Source organism: Strigops habroptila, chromosome 21 (genome assembly GCF_004027225.2).
Source record: "Strigops habroptila isolate Jane chromosome 21, bStrHab1.2.pri, whole genome shotgun sequence".
Classification (NCBI taxonomy): Eukaryota; Metazoa; Chordata; class Aves; order Psittaciformes; family Psittacidae; genus Strigops; species Strigops habroptila.
In genome coordinates, this window is record NC_044297.2 from 4,956,433 (window position 1) to 4,970,607 (window position 14,175).

At 59.4% G+C, this 14,175-nt stretch overlaps 1 protein-coding gene across 2 annotated transcripts; it reads left to right on the top strand.

The window, feature by feature from the left end:
• Nucleotides 1–8,995: 8,995 nt before the first annotated feature.
• Nucleotides 8,996–13,359, top strand: EGR3 (early growth response 3). 2 transcript variants are annotated; one of them, XM_030510225.1, is made up of 2 exons: nucleotides 8,996–9,465; nucleotides 10,342–13,359. In XM_030510225.1, exons 1-2 carry the CDS (start codon nucleotides 9,312–9,314, stop codon nucleotides 11,382–11,384), a joined length of 1,197 nt encoding a protein of 398 aa, XP_030366085.1. In that variant the 5' UTR covers nucleotides 8,996–9,311; the 3' UTR covers nucleotides 11,385–13,359. The 2 variants fall into 2 exon arrangements, with proteins under 2 accessions (XP_030366085.1, XP_030366086.1); XM_030510226.1 differs by lacking the exon at nucleotides 8,996–9,465 and adding an exon at nucleotides 9,546–9,704.
• The last annotated feature ends 816 nt before the right edge of the window (nucleotides 13,360–14,175 follow it).

Sequence of the window (14,175 nt, forward strand, 5' to 3'; positions counted from 1 at the left end):
GAATGGGAATTGGAATTGGAATGGGATGAGGATGGGGATGGCATGGGGAACAAGGATCGGGATGAGGATGAAGCTGAGGGTGGGAATGAAGATGAAGATGGGGAGAGTGATGGGAATGGGGATGAGGATGGGGATAGGGATGAGACGGGGATGGAGCTGCAGATGGGGACAGGGCTGGAGATGGAGCTGGGGACAGGGATGGGGATGGTCCAGAGCAGGAATCTGCCCGGGTGGCTGCAGCGGATGCTGTGGTGGGACAACCCTGGTGATCCCCTGCCAGGATGCAGGACGAGGCACAAGGCCCAGACACACTCAGGGCTGCACCCACACAGCGCAGCAGCAGCAGCGGCCAGCCCGGAGCTCACACTCCCACTTGGACGCGTGCAAGGCTTCCACAGCATGGAAAATATTAATTGTGGGGTTTTAGTTCACCTTTTGCTAATTTAGAAAGAACGAAGAAAGCAAAAGCGGGAGGAAGCCACGTACAGTCACTTTGTGCTGGTCCCACCCCCTTTATCTCTCCTTCCATTTGCTCACCATTGGTGCGAGAGAGAAAAGAGAAGCTGAGTCTCTCGCTGCCTAAATGTAGAAAGTTTTGCTTCTAAATCAGTTTGTGATGGAAAGGAAACACGTCACGTCCCTGGGGAAGTGGCTGGTTTTCAGCAGCCACAAGCCCAGCGCCGAGTGCTGCAATGGAACAGCCAGCACTGAAATAGCTCCACGCTCTGTTATTGTCACCGAGAGAAGGTTTTTTCTCTGTCTACGGGTGTCATTTTTAGCAGCCAGAGGAAGTTTTATTTGTATTTGTTAGCTCGAATTTCCACTGGCGTGGCTGGTTCACTTTTTCATTTGAAGGTCCAGGAAGGGGGAAGGAAAAAATAGAGCTGGGTGAGCTCAGGTGTGATGGGCTTGATGGGGCGCAATGTGGTACCCACAGCATCGCTGGCATGTGTGAACCAGCCTTGTGGATCCAAAGGGAATTGAGATGCCACAGGCCCAGGATGGGGTTTGGATGCTTCCAGCCCATTCCCAGAGCAAAGCCACCCACTGGATGGGATGGCTGAGGAGGAGGAAGGCTTGGGGTTTAAAACACTAACAGTGAGAATCAAATGTTCCTGGTGAGCAGTGGCAGCTCCCAGCAGCACATGGGGGGTGTTTCTTTCCCAAACTGGGCTGGAGGCCAAGAGAAGCCGGCACTAAACATGATCACTGAATAAAAAGGGTAATAATTATCTATTTTTAATAATTATTGAAGTAATTACTCGAACGAGATTAAGCCTCAGCCCCTGGAGCAAGGAGAGGCAGCCCTGGGCCGCATCCACTGATGCAGAGCAGGAGGTGTCTCCCCTCCAGTGGGACCACCACAGGAAAACACAGAGTTAGGAGCAGGCGACATTAAGGAACAGGGACCAGGGGCCACCACTTGCACCCCCCTGGCCGTGGTGGCACATGGAGACAATGTGGGGACAACCCAGCTCGCCAGGAGCCAAGTGATGGCAGGCAGCAGCTCCCCCTCGCCCAGGGACTTGCACAAGAAGGGATTAGCAGGATCAGCTGATGATGATCTAAGCACATAACTATATCAACCTGTGAATTAATTAATGATATCTCACACTCCATAATGGCTCTATCTGCAGATCTGTGTGCTCCTCAAGCAGGCAGTGAATTAAGCTTTGCTGCACCCCCCGGGAAATAGGTCAAGATTGTTAATCCCCATGTGCCAGTGGGGATGCGGCGGCTCGACGTGGGGATAAACAACGCTGCCTGTTTTGGGTGCCAACAAGAGAGGTTTTCCAGGCAAGCTGAGGAGCATCATCATCCCCACAGCACTGGGAAGGCACCAGGCTCTCGGGATCAGGCACGATACAGGTGATGGACACTGCTGGTGGGATGCTCCAATGCTGCCAGCCCTCAACCTTGCGCCATGGGCACACGAAGCCTCCAGCCCAGGGTCCCCCATGTGCCGCGGGGCTGGGGTTGGTGGTGGGTGCCCAAGGGGTGCTGGTGCAGTGGCCCAGCAGCCGGGCGGGCCCTGGGAGAGGCAGCCAGGGCTGTGGCAGGAATTTAGGGCTCCTGAAGTAATAGGGGAGGGCGGGCAAGGCGAGGACAGGGCCATGTCCCCACCTCTGCGTGCTGTGCCAGCACCCAAGGGGCCCAGCGGGCAGCAAGGGCAGGTTGGGCTCAGCGTGATGGCTTCATTAATTAGCAATAATAGTTAATTCTTAAGAGGCCTCTAAAGTGCTGTATAACTCAGAGGAGCTGTGTGGGGCTGTCTGAGGAGCCCAGTCCCACTCACTGCCCCATCAGAGAGTGCTGGTTCAGGGGTCCCAGTCCCTCATCCTGCTCCTGGGACTGGCTCTTCCTGCAGCACCCGGGATGCAAATACCAGCTGCCAGCTGTGCCCAGGGACGCTGCCAGATCCCAGGACACGGCGTTCAAGGGATGCTCCACAGGGAGAAACTGCTGGGGTTTGGTTTCTTCTCTCAGGCTCGGTTTGGGCTGGGTTTGTCCCGGCCTCGCCCGCTCCGCCGGGAGCTCGAGCACCCTCAGATGTGGTTTGCCTGGTAAAAAACAAAGGAGGTTGTTGATACGATGGTCTGGACCCACCAGCTTTGCTCCTGCCCAGCACCAGCCACCGGCCCCAGTCTGTGCCATGGTGCCCGGTTTATCCCGGTTTATCCCCATCTATCCCGGTGGGAGGCGGATGCCTCTTGGGGTTTGCATCCAGAGGTGTGGTGGAAGGGGCTGGGCGGCTCTTCCAGCCTCCCCTGCCTGCACCACGGGCAGAGGACGGTCTCAGCCACAGCCCCCAGCTTGTCCTCACTTGTCAGCCCGCTTCCCATTCCCTCCCCGCAGCCCTGCAGGTCCTGGGCTAACCTCCCGTTTCCTCATTGCAAGGAAATGGCTAATTCCCCCCGGGCTGGTTTCAATGGCTGTGTGGATCCTTCTCCTTTGGCCTCTCACCAGTTTCTCCTTCGGTGGTTACAGCGAGGCCCTGCAGCCCTTGGGAGCAGCGCTTTCCCAGGCTGCGCAGCCATCGGGATCACATCCAGCCACGGATACTCCAGTGCTGCTGGGCGCTGTGTTCACCCCTGCTCCAGCTTTCCAACCTCAGTGTTGCATTCACACAAGGTTAAGCCCCTTCTCCAGCACCACTGTCGAACGCAATGGATTTAGCTGTGCCATGAGCCCCTCTCCCATGAGGGAACCGCTCACGTCTCCAGCGGGGTGTCATGGCACGGTTCTCAGCATCCAGTTCCTCTTCTGCTTCTTGGTTTCAGGTTAAAAAAAGCCTCTGTGGTATCTCTCTGCAATCCCCTCGCTGGGGCCACAGCACTGCCCAGTCACCGCAGGCTGACATGGGGACACAACGCTGAGGTTTGTGCTTGTCCCATAACACCAGCTCCGTGCCTGGTCTCTGCTGCTGGAAACCCCATCATTCCCAGTGGTGCTGCTCCCTGGGGATCACTTCTTGCTCTGGATCTCCTCTTTAGTTTTCCTGCTAATCACACTGTCTCCTTATCTCTGGGTCACACTGCACCAGCCGCCACCGCTATTGTTCCCCTCCTGCAGGCTGCATAATAACAGGAAAGACCTTTGGGTTTGCAAACCAAGACCTGTCTTGGACTCAGATGACCCAAAGGTTCCCGGTTCCCCGGTGCACGCAGCATCGTGCCCCTCGCTGGGGTCACCCACCGAGTCCAGGCCCCAGAGCAGTGGAAAACTGTGGGATGCTCTTTGGGATGGCTGAGCGCAGCCGGCGCATCCTCACTGCAGCAGCACCGGGGCGATGCAGGGAAGGCGATGGCAGCAGAAGGTGATACAGGGAAGGGGGGCGCAGGCAGAGCCCCCCTCAGCACCCTCTGCACCCGGTGCTGCTGTGGGTGCTTCCCTGGCAGGGTGAGGCAGGGCTCATTTCTCTCTTATGCCACAGGGGAAACTGAGGCAGGAAAGGGCTTCCCAAGGCCACAGCCACCCATGGCTCCTGCAGCACCCACTGCCCAGCACCCCCATCCAGCCATCCCAGGGCTTGGTTTATGGGCATCTACCCTTAGAGATTGACCCAGCAAAGCCAACACGACCCACAGGTTCTGCCCATGGGTCCCTTCAGCCCCCCGACAGAGGAGGGACGGATCCATCTCCTTTTCCATGCATGTTTTAGCAGGAGGGTGTGTAGTTTTCACAGGGAAACCAGGAAAACCTGGGTGAGGCAGGAGCCAGCATGTGGAAGGCCACAGGGCCGGGATCAGGAAGGCTGCCCAGCAGTTTCTCCTTGGCTGGAGTTCTCCCAGCCAAAATTTGGCCTGAAATTAAGATTTCCCACACCCAACAGCAGTGGAGAAAGTCTCTCCTCCTCCTCCAGGAATTACACATTGCCCTGAATCCCATCCCTGCCGGTGCTGAGCATCTCCCACATCCACGGGATGCTCAGAGAACCGATTGCTGCTGATGCAGCACTGGCCACATCTGGGCAGCTGCTGTTTGCCACCGTGAGACACCGCATCCCACCCGTGCAGCCTCATCACTTGCAAACACAACGCTGAGAAACTCTGGTGGCTGCATCAGATACCGCTGTGACACCCACCTCGTGGTTTGGGCGGCTGAAAGACTCCGAGTTTATTTGTTCCCCTTCTCCAGGCTGCTCTAGAAGAGGTTTTGTTGTCGAGCATCCAAGCAGCCACCTACGTGTGCAGCCCCGGTACAGTCATGCCTGGGGGTAGGAGGTGGGTGACCTTTCAGGTCCCCACCAGCCACACTCTGTTTACAACTCTGTGACCTTACCAGCCCCAGATTTACATCTAGAGCACATCCAGGGGGCTGGGGAGGAAAACCTCCGTGTTCTGGTAGCGTGAAGAAGTGCCTCAAGCTTTGTGTCTGAGCATCCTTTGTAATCCAGGACCGGAGCCACCACCGGTGGCTTCCAAAAGCCTGAAACCCACAGCCGTGCACTGTGCAGAGCCTCCCGGAGCTCCTGAAACATGGAATCACATGGCAGGATGGTGATGGGCACCTCATCGTGTCCCTCAGCCCCCGAGGCTCGACTCTGTCCAAGCTCAGCTCTCGGCTCCCCACCAGTGAGTTTTAGGCATGATTTCAATGGGAACAACCACCCCATTTGTCTCGCCACGAGGCACCAGGACCCAGCTCGTGTTCTCCTCCCCATAAGTGCATTTCTGCTGTCATTAATCAGGTGCAATCCTGAACAGTTCCCCTTCTAAAAGCCCCGGTGGTCCCTGGAGAGCTGCGGCACAGCCCGGTGCACCTGCAGGGCTCACGGCACATGAATCACTCGGTGATGAGCAGCAAGACCCGGTCACAAGACCGAGAGGAGCAAGGAGAGATCACCCATCAGCTGACAGCACCTGGAGGGACACGCTGCACGTGGTGATGGGTGCGCATCTCTGGCTCCCAGCATCGCACAGCCCCAAAAGAGGGGGGAGCGATGGGAGGTGGGGATGCTCAGGGCTTGTATGGGTGGCTGTGGGTGCTCCCTCAATAAGGGGATGCTGCCAGCGCTTGATCAGGGGGTACTATTAAATAATATAGAATCACAGGTTCATGGAATGGTTTGGATTGAAGGGACCTTAAAGCTCCCCCAGTTCCAACCCCTGCCCCAGGCAGGGACACCTTCCACTAGAGCAGGTTGCTCCAAGCCCCTGTGTCCAACCTGGCCTTGAACACTGCCAGGGATGGGGCAGCCACAGCTTCTCTGAGCACCCTGTGCCAGTGCCTCAGCACCCTCACAGGGAAGAGCTTCTGCCTCAGAGCTCATCTCAGTCTCCCCTCTGGCAGGTTAAAGCCATTCCCCTTGGCCTGTCCCTACAGGCCCTTGTCCAAAGCCCCTTTCCAGGTTTCCTGGAGCCCCTTTAGGCACTGGAGCTGCTCTGAGGTCTCCCAGTTATTCCTCCCATTATCCCTGGGGTTAAGGAGGCAGCTGGCTCAGGGGCTGAGCTGGAGGCTCGGCCTGCTCTGCCTTATTAGCACAACAAGCTGTTGCAGTGCAGGAGCAATGGGGGTTCGGGACACTGCTTTGAGGAGGGGACCCTGGCGTTCCATGAATAAGGCTCCATGCTGTGAAATCACTGATGCCAGCAATGATTATTTACCTTCCTGAACCCTGGTCAGGGTGGGGTTTGAATGGCCTGAGACAAGCATGTGGGATCATCAGAACAAGTGAAAGCTCTCAACTGCAGACTCCTTCCACATCGAGCTGTAACTTAAACCCATTCAGAGCATCCCAGGTGATATTTTGGGGGTGGTTTTTTTTTTGCTCCCTTTGGGTAAACTACTCTGCTCTTAACACTCCAACCCATTAAGCTGAGCTGTAACTAAGCCAGTCCAACCCCCACGCGGCCGTTTTCATGCCAGTCTAAGGCTGCCTTTGGTTTATTTTGGCTTAAGGCCGTTCCCCATCAATTGGCATCAAACCACTGTTAGTAACTGAGACGGTGGCCGTGCAGGATTGGGTTCTCACAGGCTGCGTTTAACCTCCCTCCTAACCCAGCTCCTTGTGTAAACCAGGTCTTTATGACTCGGGACCTTTGAACCAGGTTGGGGCTGGGGTGTTATCGCTGCACCCACAGCCCCGATTTGGCAGGGGGTGATGCCACATGGGGATGGGATAGGGGTCCCCCTCTGCCCATAGCATGGGGGACAGGTACCCACCGGGGTGAGAATGAGCCAGACATGGGGCTGGCACTTATGGGGACGCTGGGGTGCCAGTAAGGCCAAGCAAACCCTCACCCCACCGCTATAAAACCTGGAGGAACTGGTGGGGAGCACTGGTGGTGCCGCCGGAAACGGCCGGTGGGGTGGTTCGGGGTGGTTTGGGGCGGGGGGGGCTGCTCTGCTCTGCCGGAGGACCCGCAGCATCCCCAGCACCGCGGATGCGATCGCGCTCCGACCGTGGGAATGCGCTGACGGGGAAAGCGGCGGGGGATGGCGGAAGGGGGGACTCGGCGGGGACACCCCCCCCTCCCCATGCCGGGGCGGTGCTGCCGGGGGGGGTGCGGGCTGTGGGTCCCCCCGCTCCGCGCCCCGTTGCGCGCCCGCCCCGCACCTCCCCAGCGCCGGGGGCGCCGGAACCGGCCGCCAAAGAAGGCAACGGGGGCGGGACCGGATCCAGGCCTTGTTTGGTGCTTCCCCTCGGCCGCCCGCCCGCCACCGCCCCGCTTCCCCCCCCCGTTCCCCGCCGCCGCCGCCGCCGTTGCGCTCCCCCCGGGCCGCGCCGGGGCACGGGCGGGGCGGGCGGGGGGTGTGGGCTGCGTCTGGTGGGGGTAAATGTGTCTGGAGGGATGCAACGGGGTGGGAATAGAGAGGGGGCAAATGAAGGGGGTGCCCTGCAAAGGATGGGGGTGACGAGGGTGCAAAGGATGGAGGGGGGGATGCAAGGGGTGGGGTGTTCTGCGAAGGATGGGGGGATTTGCGAAAGATGGGGGTGCTCTGCGAAGGGTGGGGTGGTGCACAGGATGGGAGGGTCTGCCCAGGATGGGGGTGCTTTTAATGAAAGCGGGGTCCTGCGATGGATACTGCAGTGGATGGGGGGGCTGCGGTTGATGGGGGGCTTTGAAGTGAATCGGGGGGTTGAAGTAGAGCACACGCACTCCCCTCCCCACACTCAAAACAGGCCATCGCGGGAACTGCAGCCCCCCACTCCCTGTACAACCCCCCACACACCCCTCCGAGCCCCACATCACCCCCCAATCACTCCCTATCCCAAACCCGGAGGCTGCTGGCACCGGTGGCCTCCTCCTCCCCGTGCCCCCCCACTCCCCGCAGCCGGTGCCCGGTGCCTCCAGCCGCAGCTCTCCCGTAGCGCGGATCCCGCTCCCATTGCAAAGCCGGCCCTGCAGGAATTGGGTAAGTGGAGCTATTGCAACACAGCATTTTTCCATACATTTGCTATATAACTCGGAGGGTTTTAAAGATAGCATCAGTTGGCACAGTTAGCACGAAACCACCTAATTACTGACGCCTTGGAAGTGCCAAACTTTTAAAGGGGGGAGGTGAGGTTAAAATCACAGGCGACCAACAAGTGTTACCTGTTCTAAAGTATTCAAAGCACTGCTCCCCGCGGGACCCGGGGCATGGGGAGGGGGCAAAGCCATCTCCTCTGTCACCCAAAGCCATCTCTCTGTCACCACTACCTAGTTTCAGGCTGCTGCGGCTCTGGCCCGGCTGCGTTTCCCCCCGCACACCCCCGGGGCTGTGGGACGGGGTTTGTGGCCGGTTCATCCCCTCGCCCCTGCTCTCCGGGGAGCGGAGGAGGACGAGGTGGGGGATATAAAGTCTCCAGGTCAGAGCCTCGCCCTGAGCATCCCCGGGGCTCACCGCACCCCGCGCCCTCCTGGCGGGCGGCACGGCCCGGCCGGTGGGATGTGAGGGCGGAGAGGGAGACCCCCGGCCGGCGCCTGGTGCCCTGTGCGGGTTGCCCGGTGCGGGTTACCCGATGCCCGGTGCAGGTTGCCCGGAACCCGGTGCAGGTTGCCCGGAACCCAGTGCAAGTTGCCCGGTGCCCGGGGCAGGTTGCCCGGTACAAGTTGCCCAGTTCCCTGTGCCCAGTACAGGTTGACCGGTGCAGTTGCCCGGTACAAGTTGCCCGGTGCCCATTGACCGGTACCAGTTGCCCAGTTCTCGGTGCCCGGTGCAGTTGCCCGGTACAAGTTGCCCGGTGCAGTTGCCCGGTGCCCGGTGCAGGTTGCCCGGTACAAGTTGCCCTGTCCCCGGTGCAGGTGCCCGGCACAAGTTGCCCGGTGCCCGGTGTGTCCGGTACCGCTCTCCCCGTTGCCCGTCCCCGCGCGCGCCGGCCCCGCTTCCTGCTTTCTAATGTTCCATTGTGCGGAGCTTCCATTGTGACGTCTCGGCCTCGGCTCGGCTTTGTCTGTCCATATATGGGCAGCTACGTCACGGAGCGCTCCCGCCGCCCGGATAAATGGGCTGCGGAGTCCCCGGCGGAGCATTCGGGCGGCAGCGGAGGGAACCTGCGAACGGAGCCGAGGGAGGGAGGGAGGGAGGGAACGGGGGGGGGAGAGGAGAGGAGAGGAGGGGTTAAATCCTCCCACCCGCTTCTACAACCAACATCTGCCAGCCAGACCCCCCCCCCCGTCGAGGAAACACCACCAGGGACCCACGGAGGATCGCACACCCCCCCCCCCGCACCCCCTCCTCCTCCGCCCCCCCCACCCCCTCCACTCCCCCCCCCCCAACTTTTTCTCTCGCATGATTCCCCTCGCACGGATTTGCCATTCGGATGTTGTTTCCTCGGGAGCTGAGCTCGGAGCCACGTTGATCCAGCCTTTTCCTCCAGTGCTATGACAGGCAAACTACTGGAGAAGCTGCCGGGGACCATGAACACTTTGATGAACCAATTGCCTGACAATCTGTACCCAGAGGAGATCCCCAACTCTTTGAATATCTTCTCCAGCAGCAGCGACTCGGTGGCTCACTACAACCAGATGGCTGCAGGTAAAAGAAAAAGGGGGGGGGGGGGAAATGGGGAGAAGAAGAAGAAGGGGGGGGGAGCGGTGGGGCGAGGAGGAGGACGCTATGGGAAGGGTGTCATGGAGCCTCGGAGGGAAGGGAAGAAGGGAAGCGCTGGGGCTGGGGAGCGTCCCCCCCCCCGCACCCACCCACCCCTTTCCTCGCCGTGGCTCGGCGCGATCGCTGCAGGGCTCCGCCGAGCTGCTGCCGAGCCGCCGCCGCAGGTACGGGGCCGGGTTCCGTGGGGAGGAGGAGGACACGGGGAGTAGGGGGTGGAAGGAGAAAAGCCGGACCCCCGTAGCGCGGAGGGGCTCAGCCGCCCGCACCGGGATCCTCCGGGATGCGGAGGCACCGCGGACACGCGTGGCCATGGCCGTTTCCCCCCCGATCCCGCAGCAGCGTGGGCTTCGCGGGACGCGGCATCGGCTTTCCCGGGGTGCGGGGTTGGGGCGGGGGGGTCCTTGCTCCCACGCGGAGCCCCGCCGGGCTAAACACCCCCCCCCCCAACTCGTGTTTCTCCGGGGATGGGCACAGGGAAGGCAGCGAGTCGGTAACGGCGTCGGCGGCCGCAACCGGCTCTGCGGAGTGCCCAGCGCTGCCGGGGCTGGACGGGGAGGAAGCCTACCTGTAGCCGCAGGTACCTCCTTCCCCCCCCGGTCCCACCGGTGGGGACCCCCCCCCGCCTCCCTCGGCAGCCCGGCCCCGGCAGCCAGCGCCGGGGGATGCGGGGAGCGGCGAAGGGAAGGAAGGAGCGGGCCCGGTGCATCGCCGGTGCACATCCACGGTGCATCCCCGGTGCATCCCCCCGGGGCGTCTCGGCCCTCCCGGCTCACCCTGCCCCGTTTCTCTCGCACTTTGCAGATAATGTTATGGACATTGGTTTAGCGAACGAAAAAGCCGGCCAGGAATTGTCCTCTTATTCGGGCACTTTTCAACCCGCCCCGGGCAACAAGACTGTCACCTACCTGGGGAAATTCGCTTTCGACTCACCCTCCAACTGGTGCCAGGACAACATCATCAGCCTGATGAGCGCGGGCATCCTGGGGGTGCCGCCGTCCTCGGGCGCGCTCACCAGCACGCAGAGCTCGGCGGGCAGCATGGGGCCTCCGCAGGGCGAGGTGGACCAGATGTACCCTGCGCTGCCGCCCTACTCCTCCTGCAGTGACCTCTACCCGGAGCCCGTCTCCTTCCACGACCCTCAAAGCAACCCCGGCCTCACCTACTCCCCCCAGGATTACCAGGCGGCCAAACCCGCCTTGGACAGCAACCTCTTCCCCATGATCCCAGACTATAACCTCTACCACCACCCCAACGACATGGGCACCATCACGGAGCACAAACCCTTCCAGAGCTTGGACCCCATCCGTGTCAACCCGCCCCCCATCACCCCGCTGGAGACCATCAAGGCCTTCAAGGACAAGCAGATCCACCCGGGTTTTGGGGGGCTACCACAGCCACCCCTCACCCTCAAGCCCATCCGACCCCGCAAGTATCCCAATCGGCCCAGCAAGACGCCGCTCCACGAGCGGCCCCATGCCTGCCCCGCCGAGGGTTGCGACCGCCGCTTCTCCCGCTCCGACGAGCTCACCCGGCACCTCCGCATCCACACGGGCCACAAACCCTTCCAGTGCCGCATCTGCATGCGGAGCTTCAGCCGCAGCGACCACCTCACCACCCACATCCGCACCCACACCGGCGAGAAGCCCTTCGCCTGCGAGTTCTGCGGGCGCAAGTTCGCCCGCTCCGACGAGCGCAAGCGGCACGCCAAGATCCACCTCAAGCAGAAGGAGAAGAAGACCGACAAGGGTTCGGGTGGGCAGCCCCCCGCTGTGCCCCCCGCCACCGCTGCCGCCACCTCCTCGCCCCCTGTTGCCCTCGCTCCTGCTGTCACCACGTGCGCTTGAAGGGACCGTGGGGAGCAGTTTGGTGGCACCCCCTCTTCTCTCCGCAGCGGCCTCGTTGCCCAGGTTTAGGGTGCCGGGGGGTTGTGCTGTGCGGGTCCAAGCTGCCCGCACCCGGATTGACCGGGTCCAGGCTGCCCGCACCCGGATCCTGCCTGCACTTGGATCGACAGGACCCTGCACTGCCTAGATCCCGGATTGTCCGCACCCAGTTCCCGCCTGCCCGCGCCCCGGTGCTCAGATCCTGCACTGCCTGCACCCGGATTACCCACACCCGGATTGCCCAGACCCAGCTCTCCCGGATCCCGCATCTCCTGGGTCCAGTCCATCTGGATCCCGCATCTCCCGGATCCCGCATCTCCTGGGTCCAATCCATCTGGATCCCGCACCTCCCGGATCCCGCACCTCCTGGTCCAGTCCCTCTGGATCCCGCGCCTCCCGGATCCCACACGTCCCGGGTCCCACGCCTCCCGGGTCCAGCCTGCCTGGATCCCGCACCTCCCGGGTCCAGCCTGCCTGGGTCCCGCACCTCCCGGATCCCACACCTCCCGGGTCCAGCCCATCTGGCTCCCGCATGTCCCGGGTCCAGCCCATCCACCCCTCGCTCGGCCCTGATCCGGGCTGCCCGGGTTGCAGATCCCGAGGGATCCCGGCTGACCTGGATCCCCGGTTGCCGCATCCCCGGGGGCCGGGCTGGGCAGGATCGGGCCCTCCTTGGACCCGACCCACATCTCCCGCGGCCGGGCGGGGATGGATGGACGGAGCCCACCCGGCTCCCCTCTGCCCCCCGGTCCTCTCCCCGGTTCCCCCCCACCTTGTTCCCAAGCACCGGCTCCCATCGGAGGTAAGCGGGGCTGGCGGGGCGGGGGGGCTGCGGGTCCCCCGGCGGGGAACAACGTCCCGGCAGCAGCTTTTGGGTTTGTTGGTTTATTATTTCCCCTCCCCTTTTTTATTTTGTAGTATTATTATTATTATTATTTCTTTTCCATCAGAAGGGAAATTCTGTCCAGAAACGCCTAAAAAAAAACCAAAACCCCACAACCAAAACCCACCCCAGGATTTTACCGACTACTTTTGATAATGTGAGATACAGAAACGTTGCTTTTATTTGGTCACTTTAAACCCAACCGAGTCCGGAGGAGGAAAAAAAAATCAATTAGTCCTCTTATTTTCCATTTTTCTTTTCCTTTCTCCTTCTGGTATGTGCATGTCATTGCATGACTGCTCTGATTTTTTTCTTCTTTTGTTTTAATCAAACTGTGCTCAGACATTTAAGCTAAAAGAAGCAAAAATAAGAATTAATAAGAATAAGAATAATGACTTTGAAAAAGCTTAAAAAAAAAAAAAAACTACTACTCTTTGTTGCCAAAAGGTCGTGCTATCCAGGTTTGATGTCTGCATGTGAAAAATAAACCACACACACACACACGCCACATCCTAGAGGTATAGAAAATAAAGCAAAGGGAGAGAACGCAGCCTAATTTCTGTGAACTGAGAGGAACTACAGAAAACAAAAACCACACAAACCACAATCAGGTTTCACCACACAAACCTAAAGGGAATGATATTTTTTGAGAGACTTTTGTATAAAGTTGAGTACTCAGAGAAAAAAAAAAAAAAAACCAAAAAAAAACCACACACACAAAAAAAAAAGGAGAGAAAAAAAAGACAAAAAAAAAAAAATCACACCAGATGTAATATATTTTGTGGATGTTTTTATTTCTTGGATTTATAGTACCTTATACTAAGGTTCAAAGGCAAAAAAATGATGCTTGATATCGTGAAAAGGTGATAATTTTCACACACATTTCATTTGCTCCTTTGTCATGTCGTCATGCGAAGATGCTCGTCGATGCATACAGCATTTTTAAGGGAAACAAAATCCGAATTCAATCCTGGAACTGATGTATTGTTGTACCATTTGCACTGTGAGCAAATGCTAATGCAGTAAATATATTGTGTTTGCTGACAATCAAAAGCTGGAGTAAAGATCTTTATTTTACTTTGCTTAAAAAGGATCTATATTGGTTTGGAAAGAGCAGAAAGAAGTTTTTTCCTCTGGAAGGGGGTGTTAAAGTGACTTGGGATGTGCAGGACCGGGGGTGCTGTGCTGCTTTACGGGTGACTTTGGAGCCTGTTTGTACTTCCCCCCCACCCTCCCCCGGTGTTGTATTTTCTGAGTTCTTTTCATTTTGATATGATTAACTTTGCACCAACCCAACCTTCTCTCAGCCCCCCCTTCTCCTTCAGTTCTATTCGCAGGACGCCGCCGTGACTCCGGCATTCCAGGACACTGGGTGACCCCGAAGGCGACCGGCTCCATCCTCACATCCCCCCCTTGTCCCAAGGGACCCCCAAATCCTCCGTGTCCTTGAGTTGCCCTTGACCTTGCGTCTCATTCCTGCCCCTTGTCGCGCCGCCGCCGCCACCGCCTTGATCCCGGCACCATTTTGCCGGCGCGTCACATCCGTCGGATAACGGTGGGCGAAAGAGGATCGCGCTGCTGCAGCCGGTGATGCCGCCCCAGCGCCCCGCTGCAGAGCCAACATGGGAATTGGGCCGGGCCGGGCCACTCCGGTTATAAATAACCCACCGGATTCAGCGCCAGTGCTCGTACGGGCACGAGGGATGGGTGGGAAAAGGAGCAAGGATGAGGCGATGGATATGTGGAGTGGGCGCACGGGTGGTTGAATCCTTCCCCAGGAAGCCCTGGTTCTCCTGGAGTTGGGAATGTGCTGGAGGATGCGGAGGGTCCTTCGGGCCGCACAGGCTCTGTTGTGTTGGAGCATGACCG